At 39.0% G+C, this 17,228-nt stretch overlaps 1 protein-coding gene across 3 annotated transcripts; it reads right to left on the reverse strand.

Moving 5' to 3' along the window:
• Positions 1-5,670: 5,670 nt before the first annotated feature.
• Positions 5,671-10,953, reverse strand: LOC114652867 (RNA-binding protein 4.1-like). Of its 3 annotated transcripts, XM_028803182.2 has the most exons (3): positions 10,542-10,953; positions 8,414-9,283; positions 6,868-8,073 (listed from the first exon to the last, which is right to left on the reverse strand). In XM_028803182.2, exons 1-2 carry the CDS (start codon positions 10,951-10,953, stop codon positions 8,439-8,441), a joined length of 1,257 nt encoding a protein of 418 aa, XP_028659015.1. In that variant the 3' UTR covers positions 6,868-8,073; positions 8,414-8,438. The 3 variants fall into 3 exon arrangements, with proteins under 3 accessions (XP_028659029.1, XP_028659015.1, XP_028659023.1); XM_028803196.2 differs by lacking the exons at positions 6,868-8,073; positions 8,414-9,283 and adding an exon at positions 5,671-5,919; XM_028803190.2 differs by having other exon boundaries at positions 6,868-9,283.
• Between the last annotated feature and the right edge of the window lie 6,275 nt (positions 10,954-17,228).

Consider the following 17,228-nt stretch of genomic DNA (forward strand, 5'->3'; position numbering starts at 1 on the left):
TCCTAGAGGATGAAGGAATTGATACCATTGACTCGCCTGACCTAAACAAGTCTGGGACATTATGTTTCAGTCCATCCGACGCTGCCAGGTAGCACCTCAGGAGCTCAGTGATGCCCTGGTCCAGATCTGGGAGGAGATCCCCCAGGACACCATCTGTCATCTCATTAGGAGCATATCCAGACGTTGTCAGGCATGCATACAAGCATGTGTGGGTCATACAAACTACTGAGTACGACTTTGAGTTGCTGCAATGAAATTTTGACAAAATGGACTAGCCTGCCGCATCATTTTTTCATTTTGATTTTCAGGATGTCTTTGAATTAAGCCCTCTGTAGGTTAATAATTTTCATTTCCATCAAACGATGTGGCACCCTTTCGTTCCTAACATATTACCCAGTCCATATCAGTAGAGATATTTGGCATGATTTTTTTTCCCATTGAAATCTGATGTGTTTTCAAAGTGTTCCTTTGATTTTTTTGAGCAGTTTATATATAAATCCAAACAGAATGAACTTATGAATGCCCAACTATAATCTTACTTTTGGGACTTATTACTTAAACCACAAATGGGGGTTTCAATGCTGGCTTATGTTAGAAAACAGTCCAATCACACAGATGTTTTTTAAAAAAACAAGTATTATGCAAAGCTGAGTGGATTTTGCCAGACACGTCTCACCCATTACATCCACAACTTCAGTTGCTGCCATCAAGCCACAAGTTCAAGGATAAAAAGCAACCACTTCAAATGTTCTTTCATCCCAACAGCTATTAAGCTTCTAAGTAAGTTCAAGTTTAATAAACATCCACAGGCTTAAACATTATGGGATGAAAAGGCTGCATTTGCATCACTCATGGGTCAAATCAAAATGTTGGTTTAATGTTTATGCCTAATTTGACTGATCCAATGTTTCACCTTAAGTACCAGTCAAAAGTTTTAGAAAACCTCAGTTTTTCTTTAAATACAAAGGTTAGGTTAGCAAAAACTGAAAAAAGCAACTATCAGAATATTACAAATGGGTCTTCTGCTGGGAACAACTAATAGGCTACAACCTACAGATGTTCTCCAGCAATTAAAGTAAATTAAGTCTTGCAAGTCGAAGTAAACAATTTGCACAGGTGTCCCATCTTCTCTTGATTACTTAAAAACTCTCTGCCTGTCTTAAAGCACAGCTGGAACAGACTGTGTTGTTACACCCTAGAAGTTGTAAATTCCAGTAATAATGGCAAGAAAACTTTAATTAACAAATGAAACGAGACGGAGTACATCTTCTGAAGAATTACTTGGACGATATAACACTAGCAGAGAAGAAGGAATCTTTTAAGTGCACAAACTTTTATTCAAATTTTTTGATTAATCAACACCATACATGAACTGAAGATTTCAAATTTTGGTCCATAAGACTTTCTGCTAGTCTGCAGTAGTCTACAGTTGGTATTTCAAGGCCCTGTTTTGTCCTTTATGGAATGGCTTCCTTACTGCCACTCGCCCTGTCAAACCTACAGCACAAAGTCTCCTCTTCACAGAAGAAACTGAGAATTGCTTTTTTCGACCACAGTTAAGCTGTTTTTGAAGCTGTTGTGCTGTGAGGCGTCTATCACACCAGCCAGGGACCCTCACAAACTTGTCTTCTGATTGAACTTGTGGCTTTGGGTTTGCCATATCTCTTCCTATCAGAGTTTCTCCCAGTTTCCAATTGCTTTTGGATTATGAAGGACACCATACTCACTGACACTTTGTTTTTTTTTTTTTTGCAGTTTACTTCTAAGGGTAATAATGCTGTGTCTCATTTAATTTGTTAATTGTCGTCTTCTTTCAATTATTACTGTAATTTACAACTTTCTAGGACATAGAGGGTGTAGTAACGGTCGGTCCCAGCTCTGCTTTAAGACTGACAGTGGATTTTTAAGTGTTAAGAAATCAACAGAAGTTGGGACACCTGTGCGAACTGTTTGCTTCAACTTGCAAGGCTTGCTTTACTTTAATTGCCATAAAACATCTGTAGGTTGTAACCTATTAGTTGTTCCCTGAGGAAGGCCTCTTCATAATATTCTGAAGAATCCTGTTATTTCAGTTTTTGTTAACCTAAACTGTAAATTTAATCTTCTGACAGTTTACTGCTCACCTTTTCACCATTTTAGGTCATTCATTATATTTCAACTGATTAAATGTGAAGAAAAACTGGGTATAAAACTTTTCACCGGTAGTACGGGTGCTGGTCATAAAATTAGAATATCATGACAAAGTTGATTTATTTCAGTAATTCCATTCAAAAAGTGAAACTTGTATATTAGATTCATTCATTACACACAGACTGATGTATTTCAAATGTTTATTTCTTTTAATGTTGATGATTATAAGTGACAACTAATGAAAGTCCCAAATTCAGTATCTCGGAAAATTAGAATATCAATTAAGACCAATGCAAAAAAAGGATTTTTAGAAATGTTGGCCAACTGAAAGGTATGAACATGAAAAGTATGAGCATGTACAGCACTCAATATTTAGTTGGGGCTCCTTTGGCCTGGATTACTGCAGCAATGAGGCGTGGCATGGAGTCGATCAGTCTGTGGCACTGCTCAGGTGTTATGAGAGCCCATGTTGCTCTGATAGTGGCCTTCAGCTCTTCTGAATTGTTGGGTCTGGCGTATTGCATCTTCCTCTTCACAATACCCCATAGATTTTCTATGAGGTTAAGGTCAAGCGAGTTTGCTGGCCAATCAAGAACAGGGATACCATGGTCCTTAAACCAGGTACTGGTAGCTTTGGCACTCTGTGCAGGTGCCAGGTCCTGTTGGAAAATGAAATCTGCATCTCCATAAAGTTCGTCAGCAGCAGGAAGCATGAAGTGCTGTAAAACTTCCTGGTAGACGGCTATGTTGACCTTGGACCTCAGAAAACACAATGGACCAACACCAGCAGATGACATGGCACCCCAAACCATCACTGACTGTGGAAACTTTACACTGGACCTCACGCAACGTGGATTCTGTGCCTCTCCTCTCTTCCTCCAGACTCTGGGACCTTGATTTCCAAAGGAAATGCAAAATTTACTTTCGTCAGAGAACATAACTCTGGACCACTCAGCAGCAGTCCAAAGGCGAGACGCTTCTGACGCTGTCTCTTGTTCAAGAGTGGCTTGACACAAGGAATGCGACAGCTGAAACCCATGTCTTGTATACGTCTGTGCATGGTGGTTCTTGAAGCACTGACTGCAGCTGCAGTCCACTCATTGTGAATCTCCCCCACATTTTTGAATGGGTTTTGTTTCACAATCCTCTCCAGGGTGCGGTTATCCCTATTGCTTGTACACTTTTTTCTACCACATCTTGTCCTTCCCTTCGCCTCTCTATTAATGTGCTTGGACACAGAGCTCCGTGAACAGCCAGCCTCTTTAGCAATGACCTTTTGTGTCTTGCCCTCCTTGTGCAAGGTGTCAATGGTCGTCTTTTGGACAACTGTCAAGTCAGTAGTCTTCCCCATGATTGTGTAGCCTACAGAACTAGACTGAGAGACCATTTAAAGGCTTTTGCAGGTGTTTTGAGTTAATTAGCTGATTAGAGTGTGGCACCAGGTGTCTTCAATATTGAACCTTTTCACAATATTCTAATTTTCCGAGATACTGAATTTGGGACTTTCATTAGTTGTCAGTTATAATCATCAACATTAAAAGAAATAAACATTTGAAATACATCAGTCTGTGTGTAATGAATGAATCTAATATACAAGTTTCATTTTTTGAATGGAATTACTGAAATAAATCAACTTTGTCATGATATTCTAATTTTATGACCAGCACCTGTATATGTCCACTGCTGTATTTATTTATTTGCACTAATTTTATGTTTGATGGCTTTGTTTTTCATTGATGTGTTTTAAATTTACCATCAGGAACAATAAAATTGTATACAACAGACTATATAGACTAAGGCAGTTAGTCATTATCCCACCCAGGGTCACAGGGGTCTGCTGGAGCCAATCCCAGCCAGCACAGGGCACAAGGCAGGAACAAACCCCAAGCAGGACGCCAGCCCACCACAGGGGATAGACCATCCCCAAGCCCACCCCCGAGCACAGACTACGGACAATCTTAGGATCACCAATGCACCTAACATGCATATCTTTGTTTTTTTTCTTTAAAATCTAGTGTAGGAAGACAGAAGCCACCATGGAGCAGTAAAGCTGTGTGAAAAGAAATTTGGTTCCTGTAAAGGTGCCCAGAATATAACCTTCTTGCAAACTACTGGAGAGCAGCATGGAGCAAAAAAGAAACTGTCAATAAGACCAGGCAGAGCTTCTGAGTCAGCTTTGTAGACCTGTGCCCAAAAAAAAGTCAGACAGAAGTTCCATCAGGGGTTAGTAGAAAATGTGGGTTCATATACGTGGAGGGATGAATGGTCTTACAATTATTTTAGATAACATCAATTTGTAAATATGTTCATTAAATGTTTATTTGAGTCACATGAAATTGACACAAACTATACATGTGAATATTTTGCAGATTATAATTTTTTTTTAATTGTAATTTTCTGACATAAAGAAGAAATTACGTAATTCTGTGCTATTTGCTTCAAACAAGTTTTTTTTTTTTTTTGACAAGTTTTCCAGAACTTGGAACATAACTGATCAAACTGGTATGGAAAAAGGAGTAAGGTGTACATCAGGTAAGCAGATTTTTGTTTTCTATTTAAACACATTCTTGTCATGTTGATTGGACTAAAAGGTTAGGATTTCACTCAGCCCTGCACGATACTACAACTGCTACTATGGGTCAAGAGCTGATCACCTAAGAACCTGAAAAGGATTAAGAAAAACTCAAGAGTACCTCAAGCTTTAATGAAATACAATCCTGGACAAGGTTAATTGAGTCTGGATTTTTCAGGATAGTTGAAACAAACACCCTCCGCAAAAGAAAGGAAAAGCAGGAGTTTTAAAAACCTGCTTGGGAGGGCAGGTTAAGTCTGGGACCCACCTTGCTCACTAATGCATTGTGGTGCAATCAGCGCTTCATTGTGCATGACTTTGTGCCTCAGTTTTTTCCCATTTTGTATTTGTCTACAATGACATCCCTTACCTTTGAGCAGGTTAGAATACTACTATAATTTATTCTGGCTTGGACCGATTTAAGTGTCCTTTTAGCAGCCAATCAAGTAATAAAGGCAGTAGGATGAGAGCACACATTAGAAAAAGTTATTTTCTACTATTTATCAGAAATACCTTCCAGAATTACCTGTAGGGTTCTCTTCGCCCAATCAGAAGCCAGCACTCTCTCATTTGATTGCAGTGGCTAAATCCTGGGATAAATATAGTTTTTGTGAGCCAGACCCTCACTTTATCCACTGCGGGACACAACAGTGATCCCATTAGAAGGGACAGAGCTCTGCCAACTATAAACTGATCTAATTTATAATTATTCAACTGTTCTAAAACTGTTTTTGACAGCTAAATGCGGATTACACAACATTGTTAAAACAAAATAGGCCAGAAGATGTAGGAGAGATTTATACATTTTAAGAGATAAAAAAGCCCACTGACCGCTAGGAAAAGTGGTGCCAGAAAAGATGTAACAGAGAAGCAGTTTACTATAAAGGGCTAAGTAGACAAGCATTGGAGGAGTAGACATTCCTGAACAGTTTGTCATAAAAAAAATATGAATGGGAGGCTGTTTCTGTTCTTTAAATTCTTCAATTTGATGTACTGCTTCATTTGCTCAAAGACAAGTTTTAAATTGCAAACTTACTTCTTATCACATGTACACCATTTTTGCACTTTGCTGATAACAAACGGCTAACTGAAATAGTTTATAGGTGCAGAGGTAGCACATTGTCTCTGGTGCAATCACAATGTATTGCAGGTTCTTCCACCTCAGTTCCTGGTGCCTGCTGGGTGCTTTTCTTTTGCACCTTATTTTTTCAGGTAACCTGTTGTTGCAGGGCAAAAAAAAAAAAAAAAGGAAATCTTGAACCAAAACTATCTCCCCCACCCCCTGCCATTTTAACAGTCATCTCATTTGTATTTTCTTGCACCTGACAAGTTTTATAAACCTGTTTCAGACCAACACCAAACTAAAACTTTAATGTTAGCAATGTGTTTTTATGCATTTTCAATTTGTTGTTCACCTCAATTTGGGGGTGTAGAGACAAATTAACCATAATCTATATGGCACACCCTATCAACTTGGGGGGGGGGGGGGGGGGGAGAGATTAAAATGAGCATAACAGCACTGCCAAGTTTTGAAAAACAAGTGCAACTTGAGCATCTTGGTAAAGTGGTATGCTTGCAGTTAAAGAATGCAATCAACAATTTTCCAAATTTAAGTTAGTGTTTTATATTTTTAGGAATTGTGTATCTATCCATCTTCCTAACCTGCTTATCCAGGGCAAGGTATGTGGTTTTAAATACATTATACTCAAAACAGTTGCACAAGACATGGCGGCTGTTCCTATAATGGTATACTATTTAATACAATGTATTTATTCATAAATATGGGTGCCTACAGCAAATACACCAGGTACATAATTGCAACTCTTATTGTGGTCAAACAACAGAGTTCCTCAAGTATGCCATCTAGTTTGTAGGGAACCTGACTTTTTCTGTACAGCTCCACAGGAGTCTAACATGACAATTTCAAGCAGCTCATTAAATATTTGACCCATGTTCTCTGCAAAGCATGGGAGCTGGTTTCAATTATGAGGAGACAGGGATATATAAAAGTAGCAAGTTTTTAATTAAAGCATATTAGGCATTTAAATGGGCTTGGGACAGGATAGAAGGGAAAAGGTAGCACAGGTATTAGCAGTAATCAAAACGGTCTTGGGCACATTTAAAAACTTTACTTAACTATAAAATAAGGACATTCAAAATCTAAATGTTTTCAAAAAACAATTTATTTCTTTAAGGACAATACCAGAAAAGTACATTAATGGGTTGAATTAGTGTGGTATTTTTTAACAAAGCTAAAAAAATAGAGACAACTCAAATTCATTTAAAAGTACAAGTTCAGTCCCACCCCTTAAAATAGTAATGTGGTCTGCAAGTCAAGCACCATAAATGGAATTCCCTATGTACTAATTGCCACACAAGGACTGCTCAATATAGGTGACCAACTGAACTGTTAAGTATTCATCCCTGTTAGGATGCTACACTTCACTGCAGGCATATTACACAATGAAGCAAAAAAAAAAAAAAAAAAAATACAAAAAAAAAATAATTTTTTTTTTTGATTATTATTTTTTTTTTGTGATTATAAATCTGCACACTAGCCAAGTGGCAGCAAAAATATTCATCACTCACCAATTCTGACATACTTGTCTCCATCTTTATAAGTCTATATATTTCAAAAAACGCAGCAAGGCTTTCTCTTAATGATTAAACCAACTTTAAACATTAGCCTCTTCCCCATTTTCATTCATTCTACATATGTAAAAGGTTAGGTGAAAACACCTTTAATATTCACATTCATGATGAATTCAGTTAACAGATTTAACGTTTAGTATCACATATTCAGTAGTCTGAGATTTACCTAAGCACATAAAATCGACTAGGTTTACTCTGTGGTGGAGAAATACAAAGATGTAGAAGATGTCATCATTAAAAAAAAAAAAAAAAAAATCTGCACATCCAATGATTCAATAAGAAACTTGCCTTTAAACAGTACAAAACATGGTGTTTGCAATGCAAGTTCATCCAGTGGTTGAGTATCACAAAAGCCTAAGCGTGACAATGATGTAATTTAAAGAAAAACAAGATATGAAAATACATGAGTCATTCACAAGGACTCATACCAAGTCTCATCCGAGAAAAATATACTTCATTCATCCTTGCATCTGTAGAAATGAACAAAATTAAGTTGGCGAGAACATACTGATACAGAAATGGAGGAAAAAGGGAAAACAAAATGATGCTTGCAACAGAAGTAACGAGAATACAGGTGGTAAGTACACGAAACGAAGTCCGCGCTACACTTCATCCCGTTAACCGCCGCAGCTCAAAACGCAATCCGCGTGAAACAAGAAGAGCGTTTTAGCATCGCGTGCATCAGGGAACACGAGGATCTCGCCACGGTAAATATAAACCTGGAAAGAGAGCAGATCAGACTGGTATCAGCAGCTTACAGTGAACTTGTCAGGCAGAACATGAAGTTATGCAACTTTAATCAAGAGCTTCATCTATTTTTATAATAGTTTTGTTACTCCAAACAAGGGTTATATTAAACCCATAACTGAAGAACGTCAAGTAACAATCTCCACATGCAGACTTGCTTTCTCAGCAGGGCTAGAATACAAAATCCTTCCCAAATGTTAACTTAACATTAATAATTCTTTACATAAAGATAAGACAGCGCCAACATGTTTACACATCAAGATCTAAAACCCAAACCCCACTAAAACAAGTAATATCTATCTTTGCTCTCACCTTTTTACAAGAGTGCAGTATACCATTAAAAGGCATAGTGTTGCGGCCTTTCAGCATATGGGTCTCTTGGCCGTGTCGCGTCGAATGGAGCGCCTCTGCCAACAGATGTAACCGGGGATAGACGAGAGCGTTCAAATGTGTACCCCTCAGCCATGGGAGTTGCCCTGCGCACTGGGCTGCGGTCACGTGCGTAGTATGTCGAGAGGGCAGCTTGTGTGGTAGGCAGATTGGAACGATCATAAGGGTCAAGAGTAGTTGAGGGCATATGTTCTCTCAAAGCAGAGGAAGGAGGAAGAAGAGTGTTCATGCTCCTTTCCTCAAAAGCGTTGATCCTGTAAGGCCGGGCCCTGTACTTCTCATAGTAGTCGACCACACCGAAGCGATCCCCCTCCTCAAATCCAGAGGGATGACCCATGAAGTCGCCGCCAGTGCCATAGTTCATGCCGACGCCATACCCTGCTTCACCGCCAGTAAACTCTGTGCCACTGGTGAAGCCAGCGCCACCTCCAAAATCCGCGCCCCTTCCAAACCCAGGGCCACCGACGAACCCTGCACCCCTGCCAAACCCAGGGCCACCGCCGAAGCCTGCACCACCGACAAAACCAGGGCCAGCGCCGAAGCCTGTGCTGCCGTCAAAGACTGGGCCTCCGTTGTAGCCCCTGTTGAAACCCCGGCCGCCACCATATGCCAGATTTCCATACCCACTGCCCCCGGAGGGCATGGGACCTTCAGAAAAGGAGCCGTTCTGACTCAGTGGGCACGATCTCGACCAGTGACCATCCTGACCGCACCGATAACACCCCGTCTTCTCTCCCATTCCCGGCGCGGTTCGAAGACGACTCGTTGAAAGCTTCACGCTCATCAGTTTGCCTTAAAAAGAAAGACGCAAGACATGGTTTTCTATTGATCATATGCAGATATTTCCATTAATATCCACTAAAGACCATGGTCAAAAAGAAGATATCCCCAATATGTTGAAATTACACACCCCATCCCCACTCTATAAATTAGTCTAACAATCAGATACACAGTATGAAACAGTAAACCATGTTTAAGCAATAAAGAATAAACTTATAAAGCAAACAATGCACAAATGCATGCCCTGTTACTTAAGTATATTTTATGCCTAAAAGAAAAGACAAACCAAAGGGCAAGTCATGCTCAGTATTACTGTATGTAGTCAAAGGGCAGGACTTAGATACCCATGGATAAACAAAGATTTTTTTATACAATCAGTATTAAAAAAGGCTAGAGCGAGTAAAAACGGACTACACGTTAAAAGGGACACAATGCCAGTAACAAAGAACTAAAGACATAACACAGCCCCTTATTTTAAAAAATGTTTTAGGCCAAGAAATAAAATCGGAACTAATTCTCTGAACAAGTCATAAAACCTAGCTGAGAATGGTGCTCTTTAATATACAACATGCACCTTTCCATTCTGTTTTGTATAGACACCAAACACTACTACAGCAATAAGATACAATGGATGTGCTGTAAACTTTAACGTACATGCGCCACACTACCTGTGCTGAAGACAATACAGTATAATTTGCTCACATCACTCCACATCCAGCTGGGAAACGTGCTTCCCTTATGTTTTATACACTTGTTTCTTGGCAGAGAATGCTTGTACATGGTTTACTGTTATCTGTTATTACACTCCAATGACCCGTCCACATCTAACCCCTTTCTCCCACAGCCTTTCTGCTATGAAAATGCAGGTAAGTTACCTGCTAAAAATATCTTTGCCCAGAACATGAACTTATGACCAGTGGATGATAATACTAGTGCAAACGGACACCTAGCATCCACAAATACAAAATCATGAGCACATGTGCAACACTACTGTCAAAAACAGTAGGGATGAGCATTATCTTTCCACATATGCAAAGAAGAAAAAGATGTTCTGTGGCAGGTTAACCACCTTGTTTAGATTGAAGCATAAAGATCATGCAAGTCACACACAGCTGAAAGCCACCACTTACTCTGTAAAATATTATTTCTGAGCACTGGACCCTCCCTCTTCTATACCTGGTTACATAAGAGAACTATGAAACATTTGTGCAGAGCCAACATGTCTTGCTATTTTATCAGCCTGCCTCTCCTGTAAGCCCTACAATTTCACCTTGAAAAGCTGTGTTGTCGAGTCCCTTGATTGCATTCATGGCATCTTCTGCCTTAGCCATGTGCACAAAGGCATAATCTTTCACGATGTCACACTCAACAACAGGCCCATACTCTTCAAACTTGGCCCGCAACTCTTGGTTAGTGCAGCTGCTACTGATGTTCCCAACGTGCAACTTTGTTGAGGCTTTTGGTTTACTGTGGCTGAGCTCAACATTCATGGCTTGGCCATTAAGCTCATAGTGGTGCAAGTTTCGAATGGCTTCCTCAGCCCCCTCTTTCTCTTCCATATGCACAAAGCCATAATTTTTCACAATATCACATTCAGTAACCTTTCCATATTGAGAGAAGAGTGATCGAAGCTCATCAGATGTCGTTGCCTGGGCAAGATTGCCAACAAAGAGTTTTACCATGGTGGTATACCTGAATGGAAGTAGAAAAAAAAAACAAAACAAAACACATTATCAACATTAACATCTAAAACAGTGATTCTCAAACTCAACCCCTGGGGACCTCCAATGGCAGCAGGTTTTTGTTCCAACCAGTTTCACAATCAGTGGGTCACTTCTAGCAAATCTCATTTAAATTAGATGCAAAGAATCCCTTATTCTGCATTTGGAAAGGCACAACAGTATCATTTATACATTTAGAAGACATTTAAAAATGTGTATATTTGTTACTGATGTAAACATTAAACTGTTGTTTTGGTAAACATTTGACATTTTGTTAGTTGTTTGCGCTAATTAACTAACAGGGCACACTGAAATTGCACTGAATGCTAGGCTTCAACTTTATTAGCCCCGACTAATGTGCTCACTAGTAAATAACGGCTTGAACAACCAGACCACCGCTAACTGCCAAGGGAAAAAACCCACTAGATTATCCCAACAATTTCTTTTGGAAATTCTAATAAAATTGCACAAATCTTAGTTTTGTAATTTATACAATGACCTCAAAAACGGTAAATATTTTAGTTAAGACTAGGAGTCAGTCCACTTATAAAGAGAAGTTAGTTGGAACAACCACCTACAACCAACATAGAGTCTCCAGGACTGGATTTGAAATTCAAAGGTCTAAAAGAAAAGTTCAATCGTCCAAGCTACAAAATAGCTTGCTTTAAAGTCACTAAACGCTGAAAGGTTATGGTCCAGAACGTCGAATTGGATTTTATGCAGTAAGGCTAAACACATAAATTTAAGGGATTACTGCCAAGTGTCCAAAAATCTTAAACGCGATCCAGTACACAATTGTGGGAAGGCGGTGTCCGTTCCAAAAATAACCTGCATCAGTCGGTTATATCAACTAGTTGTCGAGCTCCGATCATTTCGAAATTTTCGAGGGCGCCGGTCGACCACAAAGAACAGGAGCTACATTACGATTCCAACGGTTACTCAGCGGGCGCTATACAGAAACGGATAAGTACAGCATCTTTTTCTACTATGACACGTTTTGTAACGAATGAAAAAAAAAACGCGAAGGAGGCACGTATCCGGCATGAACTCACAATTCATGCACTAAGACCAAACTCCACTGGAATATTTCAGGCCACCGAAACCTACAAACCGGACCCTTGTAGAGCCCCGGAACAGCCCTTACTCAGGGTCTTAATGCGCTCCAACATGTACTTGATTGCAGGGAGATGGCCTCTATCGGTCAGGGTCGGGCACAAGGCAGGAACCAAATTGAAGCATCACGCCAGCTACCGATGGGGCGCGATCTCATATTGTCCTCAGAAAAAGTAACAATGAAACGAACTTCAAACTAGCCATTATATACATCAACCGCATTACCGATTTGCAGGAAAATAAATATTCACATCTCACCGATGACTCCCACGAACGTGCTTCGTATTTTTACTTCACAATACATTATAAGGACAAAAATAAAGGTTTAAATTGCGGCGCATTCCACTGCAAGTTTCGACAGGGATACAAATCCTTCTTTATTGATTACGCCAATGTTTTCTTTTCATACACAAAATGGTTACCATGGCCTCCTTTGTGTTGCGGAAAGAAACGATGCTTTTAAAGGCGCGTCACTCTAATACACGTTTTTTAAAATTATCTACAATAATCATTGTACTGTTAACTGTTCACTAATAATATACGGTTACAAATATGAAACGACCATCGCGAAAAACAAATTCAATCAAATATGACAAATTTTCCAACAAGCTTGCAACCTACGGCCTGCACAGAACCGCGACAAGGCTCCGAGCATACAGTACTACTGTTGAAACTAGGATAATACATATTCTAGAAGTCCGTTTTTAAAAGTCGGTAAAAACTGCACCTAATTACACCATTTTCGTTCTTTTCATTGAAGATATACGTACCGTTAAGACAACTTAACTCACAATAGCTGGCAAACGCTGAATTACGAAATGGCGTCTTTCTCGTTCAATCGCCGCGTGGAAGTTATCCTGAGCCCACCCACCGAAGGGTGTATGTTCGCTTCCTATTGGATAACGTGAGCACCGCCGTTGTCAGGATGACTCGTCTGGACGTCCATCAAAGAAGGCCAAACCAAATGCATGCTACACATAGGGGGTGGGCAAGCTCTTCCAGCTCCCCTTGGCTGACATGCAACATGTATTATGCAGGGACACCAAAACTAAGTTTTTGCTTGATTAAAATCTTTTAAGGAGCTGTTGTCAAGTGAAACTCAACTGATGAATTCACCATCGAGTCAATAGCATTTTTTCACTTAACAGGACTGTGTATACATTAAACGCCACTGCAGGTTACAGTTGTATTTTTATACAAAAAAAATGTAATGTGTGCATCCTCTCATCGTAAATAAATTGTGAGAAAATGCCTACACTTGGTTATTGGCGTGTTTGCATTAAATACATGCAAACTGTATATGCGATATCTAGCCATCATGTCGTAAGATTGCACTGAAGTTGGAAAACGGATGGGTGCACCTACGATGATCTTTCTGTGAACGGGATTGGGCGAGTATTAAATAAGGCCGTTGTGATGTTTCACACTCACAGCCCTAGTAACTGAAACAAGTGAAAACTGACAGTAATAACTTAAGAAATTATGAATTTGGTTAACGTGCAACACAGTGGGCCACAGACCATCTTTACAAATCGGCCCCGGTCTATTTCAGGGCCCAATTATGCCCATATACATATTCATATCGACATATGTCCAATTTAGAATCACCAATTCACTAAAAATATATGTAATTGAAAGACCCTCACAAATCGGGAGAACCTGCAAACTCCATACACAAAGAGAAATACCACGCTTTGGATTCATCTAATGCAAGCTGAATCCATGAAGCAGCACTGTCAACTACTGCACTTCCAATTAATGGGCAAATTTAAAATTTAGTTGGATTTGTTTGGACCTGTCTAAATGACACAATGAACCCTGATTCTATTACAAACTTAAACAAAAAATAAAACGTTTTAAATAATATTTCTGCTTTAAAATCATTTTCATATATTTAACAGAGACAGCATCCTGCCGCACCCACCACGCCAAGAACCACCCTGTTTGGGATCCAAGTGCAGCCTTTTAATGGGTGACACCTCAGCACCACAGTTGAACAGAGTAGTTGTTTTTTTTTTTTTTGCAGACTACCTCTGCCACATAATTGGACTTCAGGTCCTTCTCACTGCAAACAGCAGAATGGCCATGCATCACTGGAAGAGAGCAGCAGTGACATCTGCTGACAGTGAAGCACACTGTAGCTAGATAGATAGATACTTTATTAATCCCAATGGGAAATTCACATTCTCCAGTAGCAGCATACTGATACAATAAACAATATTAAATTAAAGATTGATAATAAAGAGTCTGTAGAGTCCAACTGAATGTTTTACTGGCATACACACTTTTAGAGCACGAAAGAGGTAGCGGTTCCCTCTCTAGAGTGACTTAGGGTGCTGTATTTTCCACGTTTCTTCAAGGACAGCGGTCCAAGTGTTTACTAGTTACCCTGTAAATATGACCTTTTTCTGGGGAGTCTGCTTAATTGTATCCTAGTAATGACAATTAACAATGAATGAAGTAGAAACCAGGGCATATGGCACAAAATAATGAAAAACTGAGTGTGGTAAATTTTATTGGAATGTAGTATTCATGTGTGTTACATGGAAATAATGTATTTTTTTAACCTTGACTTTTCATTTTTTTATTGCCATTATGGTTTTCATTGTTTTTCGAGGTGTTCTGGTTATTTAAGACAATGTTTACTAAGTATTTTGCTAGTAGGTCTGATACTGAAGTAGCGCAGCCTTTTAGGATTCATTGTACTCATCATTAATTGTCATAATGAGGATGCCATTAAGGGTGCTCATTCCAAATAGAGAAAGGCAAATTAATAGGAAAATGACAAAGAGAGTGCTGGTGCATTGGTTGCATTGCTCTCTCACAACATAAAGACCAGGGTTCACATCCCTGATTTCTCTGTCTGGAGTTTGAATGTTCTCTCCATGTCTTCCTTGGTTTCCTTCTACAGTCCAAAGCCATGCAGATTAGGTAGACTAGTGATACTAAATTGTCCCCCAGTGTGCATGTCCACCCTGTGGTGAACCACACGCATTTCAGAATATTCAGATTGTGTATGTAAAGTGCTTTGAGTAGTGAGAAAAGTCCTATGAAAATGTAATATCTTCTTCTTCTGTGGTGGGCTGTTGTCCTCTCCAGGGATTGTCCTTGCTTTGTGCCTGATGCCTGTGGGATAGACTCCAGCTTTGTCACCCTGCTCTTGATAAGTGGGTTTAGAACATGGATGGAGGAATGACAAGGATAATTAGGAATTTAAAGCAGTGGTAAAAATACAAACATTCAGAAATTTTTTATAAATGTAAATGTCATACTACTGCACTTTTCTGAATGCAGAAAAAAAGAAGAAACAAAGACTAGCTGATTAAACAATACGATCAAATTTAGGTAAAATGACACACTGATTGTGAAATTGGTGGGAACAATAACTTGCAGCCATAAGGGGTACCACAGGACTGGGATTGGAAACCATTGTGCTATTGAGTATATATATATCAAATAAATAATGATAATTATAATTGTGTAACCTAATAGTGGAAACAAAACAGCATTATGAATTACACTACAAAGAGGAAAATGGACAAAGAGAAGTAAATATTTATTAAGTGCTTGTGTTCACCACACCATTCCTGCTGTCACTAACTGAGCAATTCATAAATTCTAACATATTGGATTTTCACTTTAGAATAAGTAACCAACTATCTTAAGATAATTGAAGCCATTTATACCAATTAATGTCATAGTATCTCCAGCTGAAACATATTATAATAGCCAGTGTCAAATCTCACCCACTCCCGAAAAAAAGATTTCCTGTCTAGTGAAAATAACCCAGATATCTAAACAGTTATAAACCAAAGGAAACAGCTATAAAGATATGCTCACGGGACCTCAATGAAGCAAAGAATAAATAGCATGCTGGCCACATTTCTGAATAGGCAGTTTAGTTCTAAAGATGCCATGTGGATATTTGTGTTAAACTTTTGTCCTGATATTGTGAGTACCACAGATGAGAATTTACTGTCTGTATATAAGTGCTATCAAGTTGCTTACTCTGTTGTCTTTAAAGGATGACTGTACATCAGTTCCCAATGAAGGAAAGCATATTCCAAAACACGTTCACCGGAGATGTCAGTATTGCATGTTAATGACTGGATATTGTTTTTGATTCAGTTCCCTATGGAAATCTAGCTTTTTGGAAAGTCATCATAAACAGTTTTGTCTGTGATACACAATGAGAAGCCTGTGGGCTCAGTGCTGGAAGCTGTATAGCTCCAAAGTATTGTTTCTTTTTGCTTTTTGACTAATTAGTTGTAATTTCCTCATAATACTAAATAAGAAAAAAACTTAAGTATGCAGTTATTTGTTTTGTGATTATCTAATGATGGCCATGCCTGTTGTATTTAACATTTTCTTTGAGGCATCAAAATAGCTAAATCTCAAGCTTTAAAAACAGTGTTAAAACAAGGAAAACTGAAGCTTTGCAAAACAATCTAGAAATGTATTCATCATTATGCCTCATTATAAATACCAGAAATATCACAAATCCAGGCAAATTTCAAATATAGTAAAATTGCTAAAAGTTTCTCTGCACCTTGCTAGAAACAGAAAATTTGCCACCTGTCATGTTTACTTTTTCTTAATTTGATCTTCAATAACCGGGAGACTGCCATCAACACCAAATGGTTCCTTTTTGGCACCAATATAGAAGAGATTTTTGTGGCCAAAAGCAACTCTGAAAGCTATACAGTTATGCAGATAGATAATGTGGTAAAAAAGGTAAAAAAAAATGTAACTATTGAAGTATGTGTGAGTGATGTCTGTACAGTGAACTTACACATCCATTACAATATCAAGAACAATTATGTGTGTTGAATCTAAACCATACAGGGGACACAAAAAGGGAATGATAAAGTACGAATATACAGGGGAAAAACAACCTACCCTTACCTCACTCTAATCCCACCTAAACGGGAACTGCACCTCTTGTACCAGGTTAAGTGCTTTGCCCATTTGCCTACCTCCATATACCATCAAGGCACTCACTTCCTAACCTGTCTTTTTTTTCCCCTTTCTCCCATCTACACAACCACGGAATCTTCTATCCCCATTAAGTATCTGCCCCTATTCAACAGCTGACTCTGGGTGGCTTTAAACATGCTTTCTAA

Source organism: Erpetoichthys calabaricus, chromosome 1 (genome assembly GCF_900747795.2).
Source record: "Erpetoichthys calabaricus chromosome 1, fErpCal1.3, whole genome shotgun sequence".
Classification (NCBI taxonomy): Eukaryota; Metazoa; Chordata; class Cladistia; order Polypteriformes; family Polypteridae; genus Erpetoichthys; species Erpetoichthys calabaricus.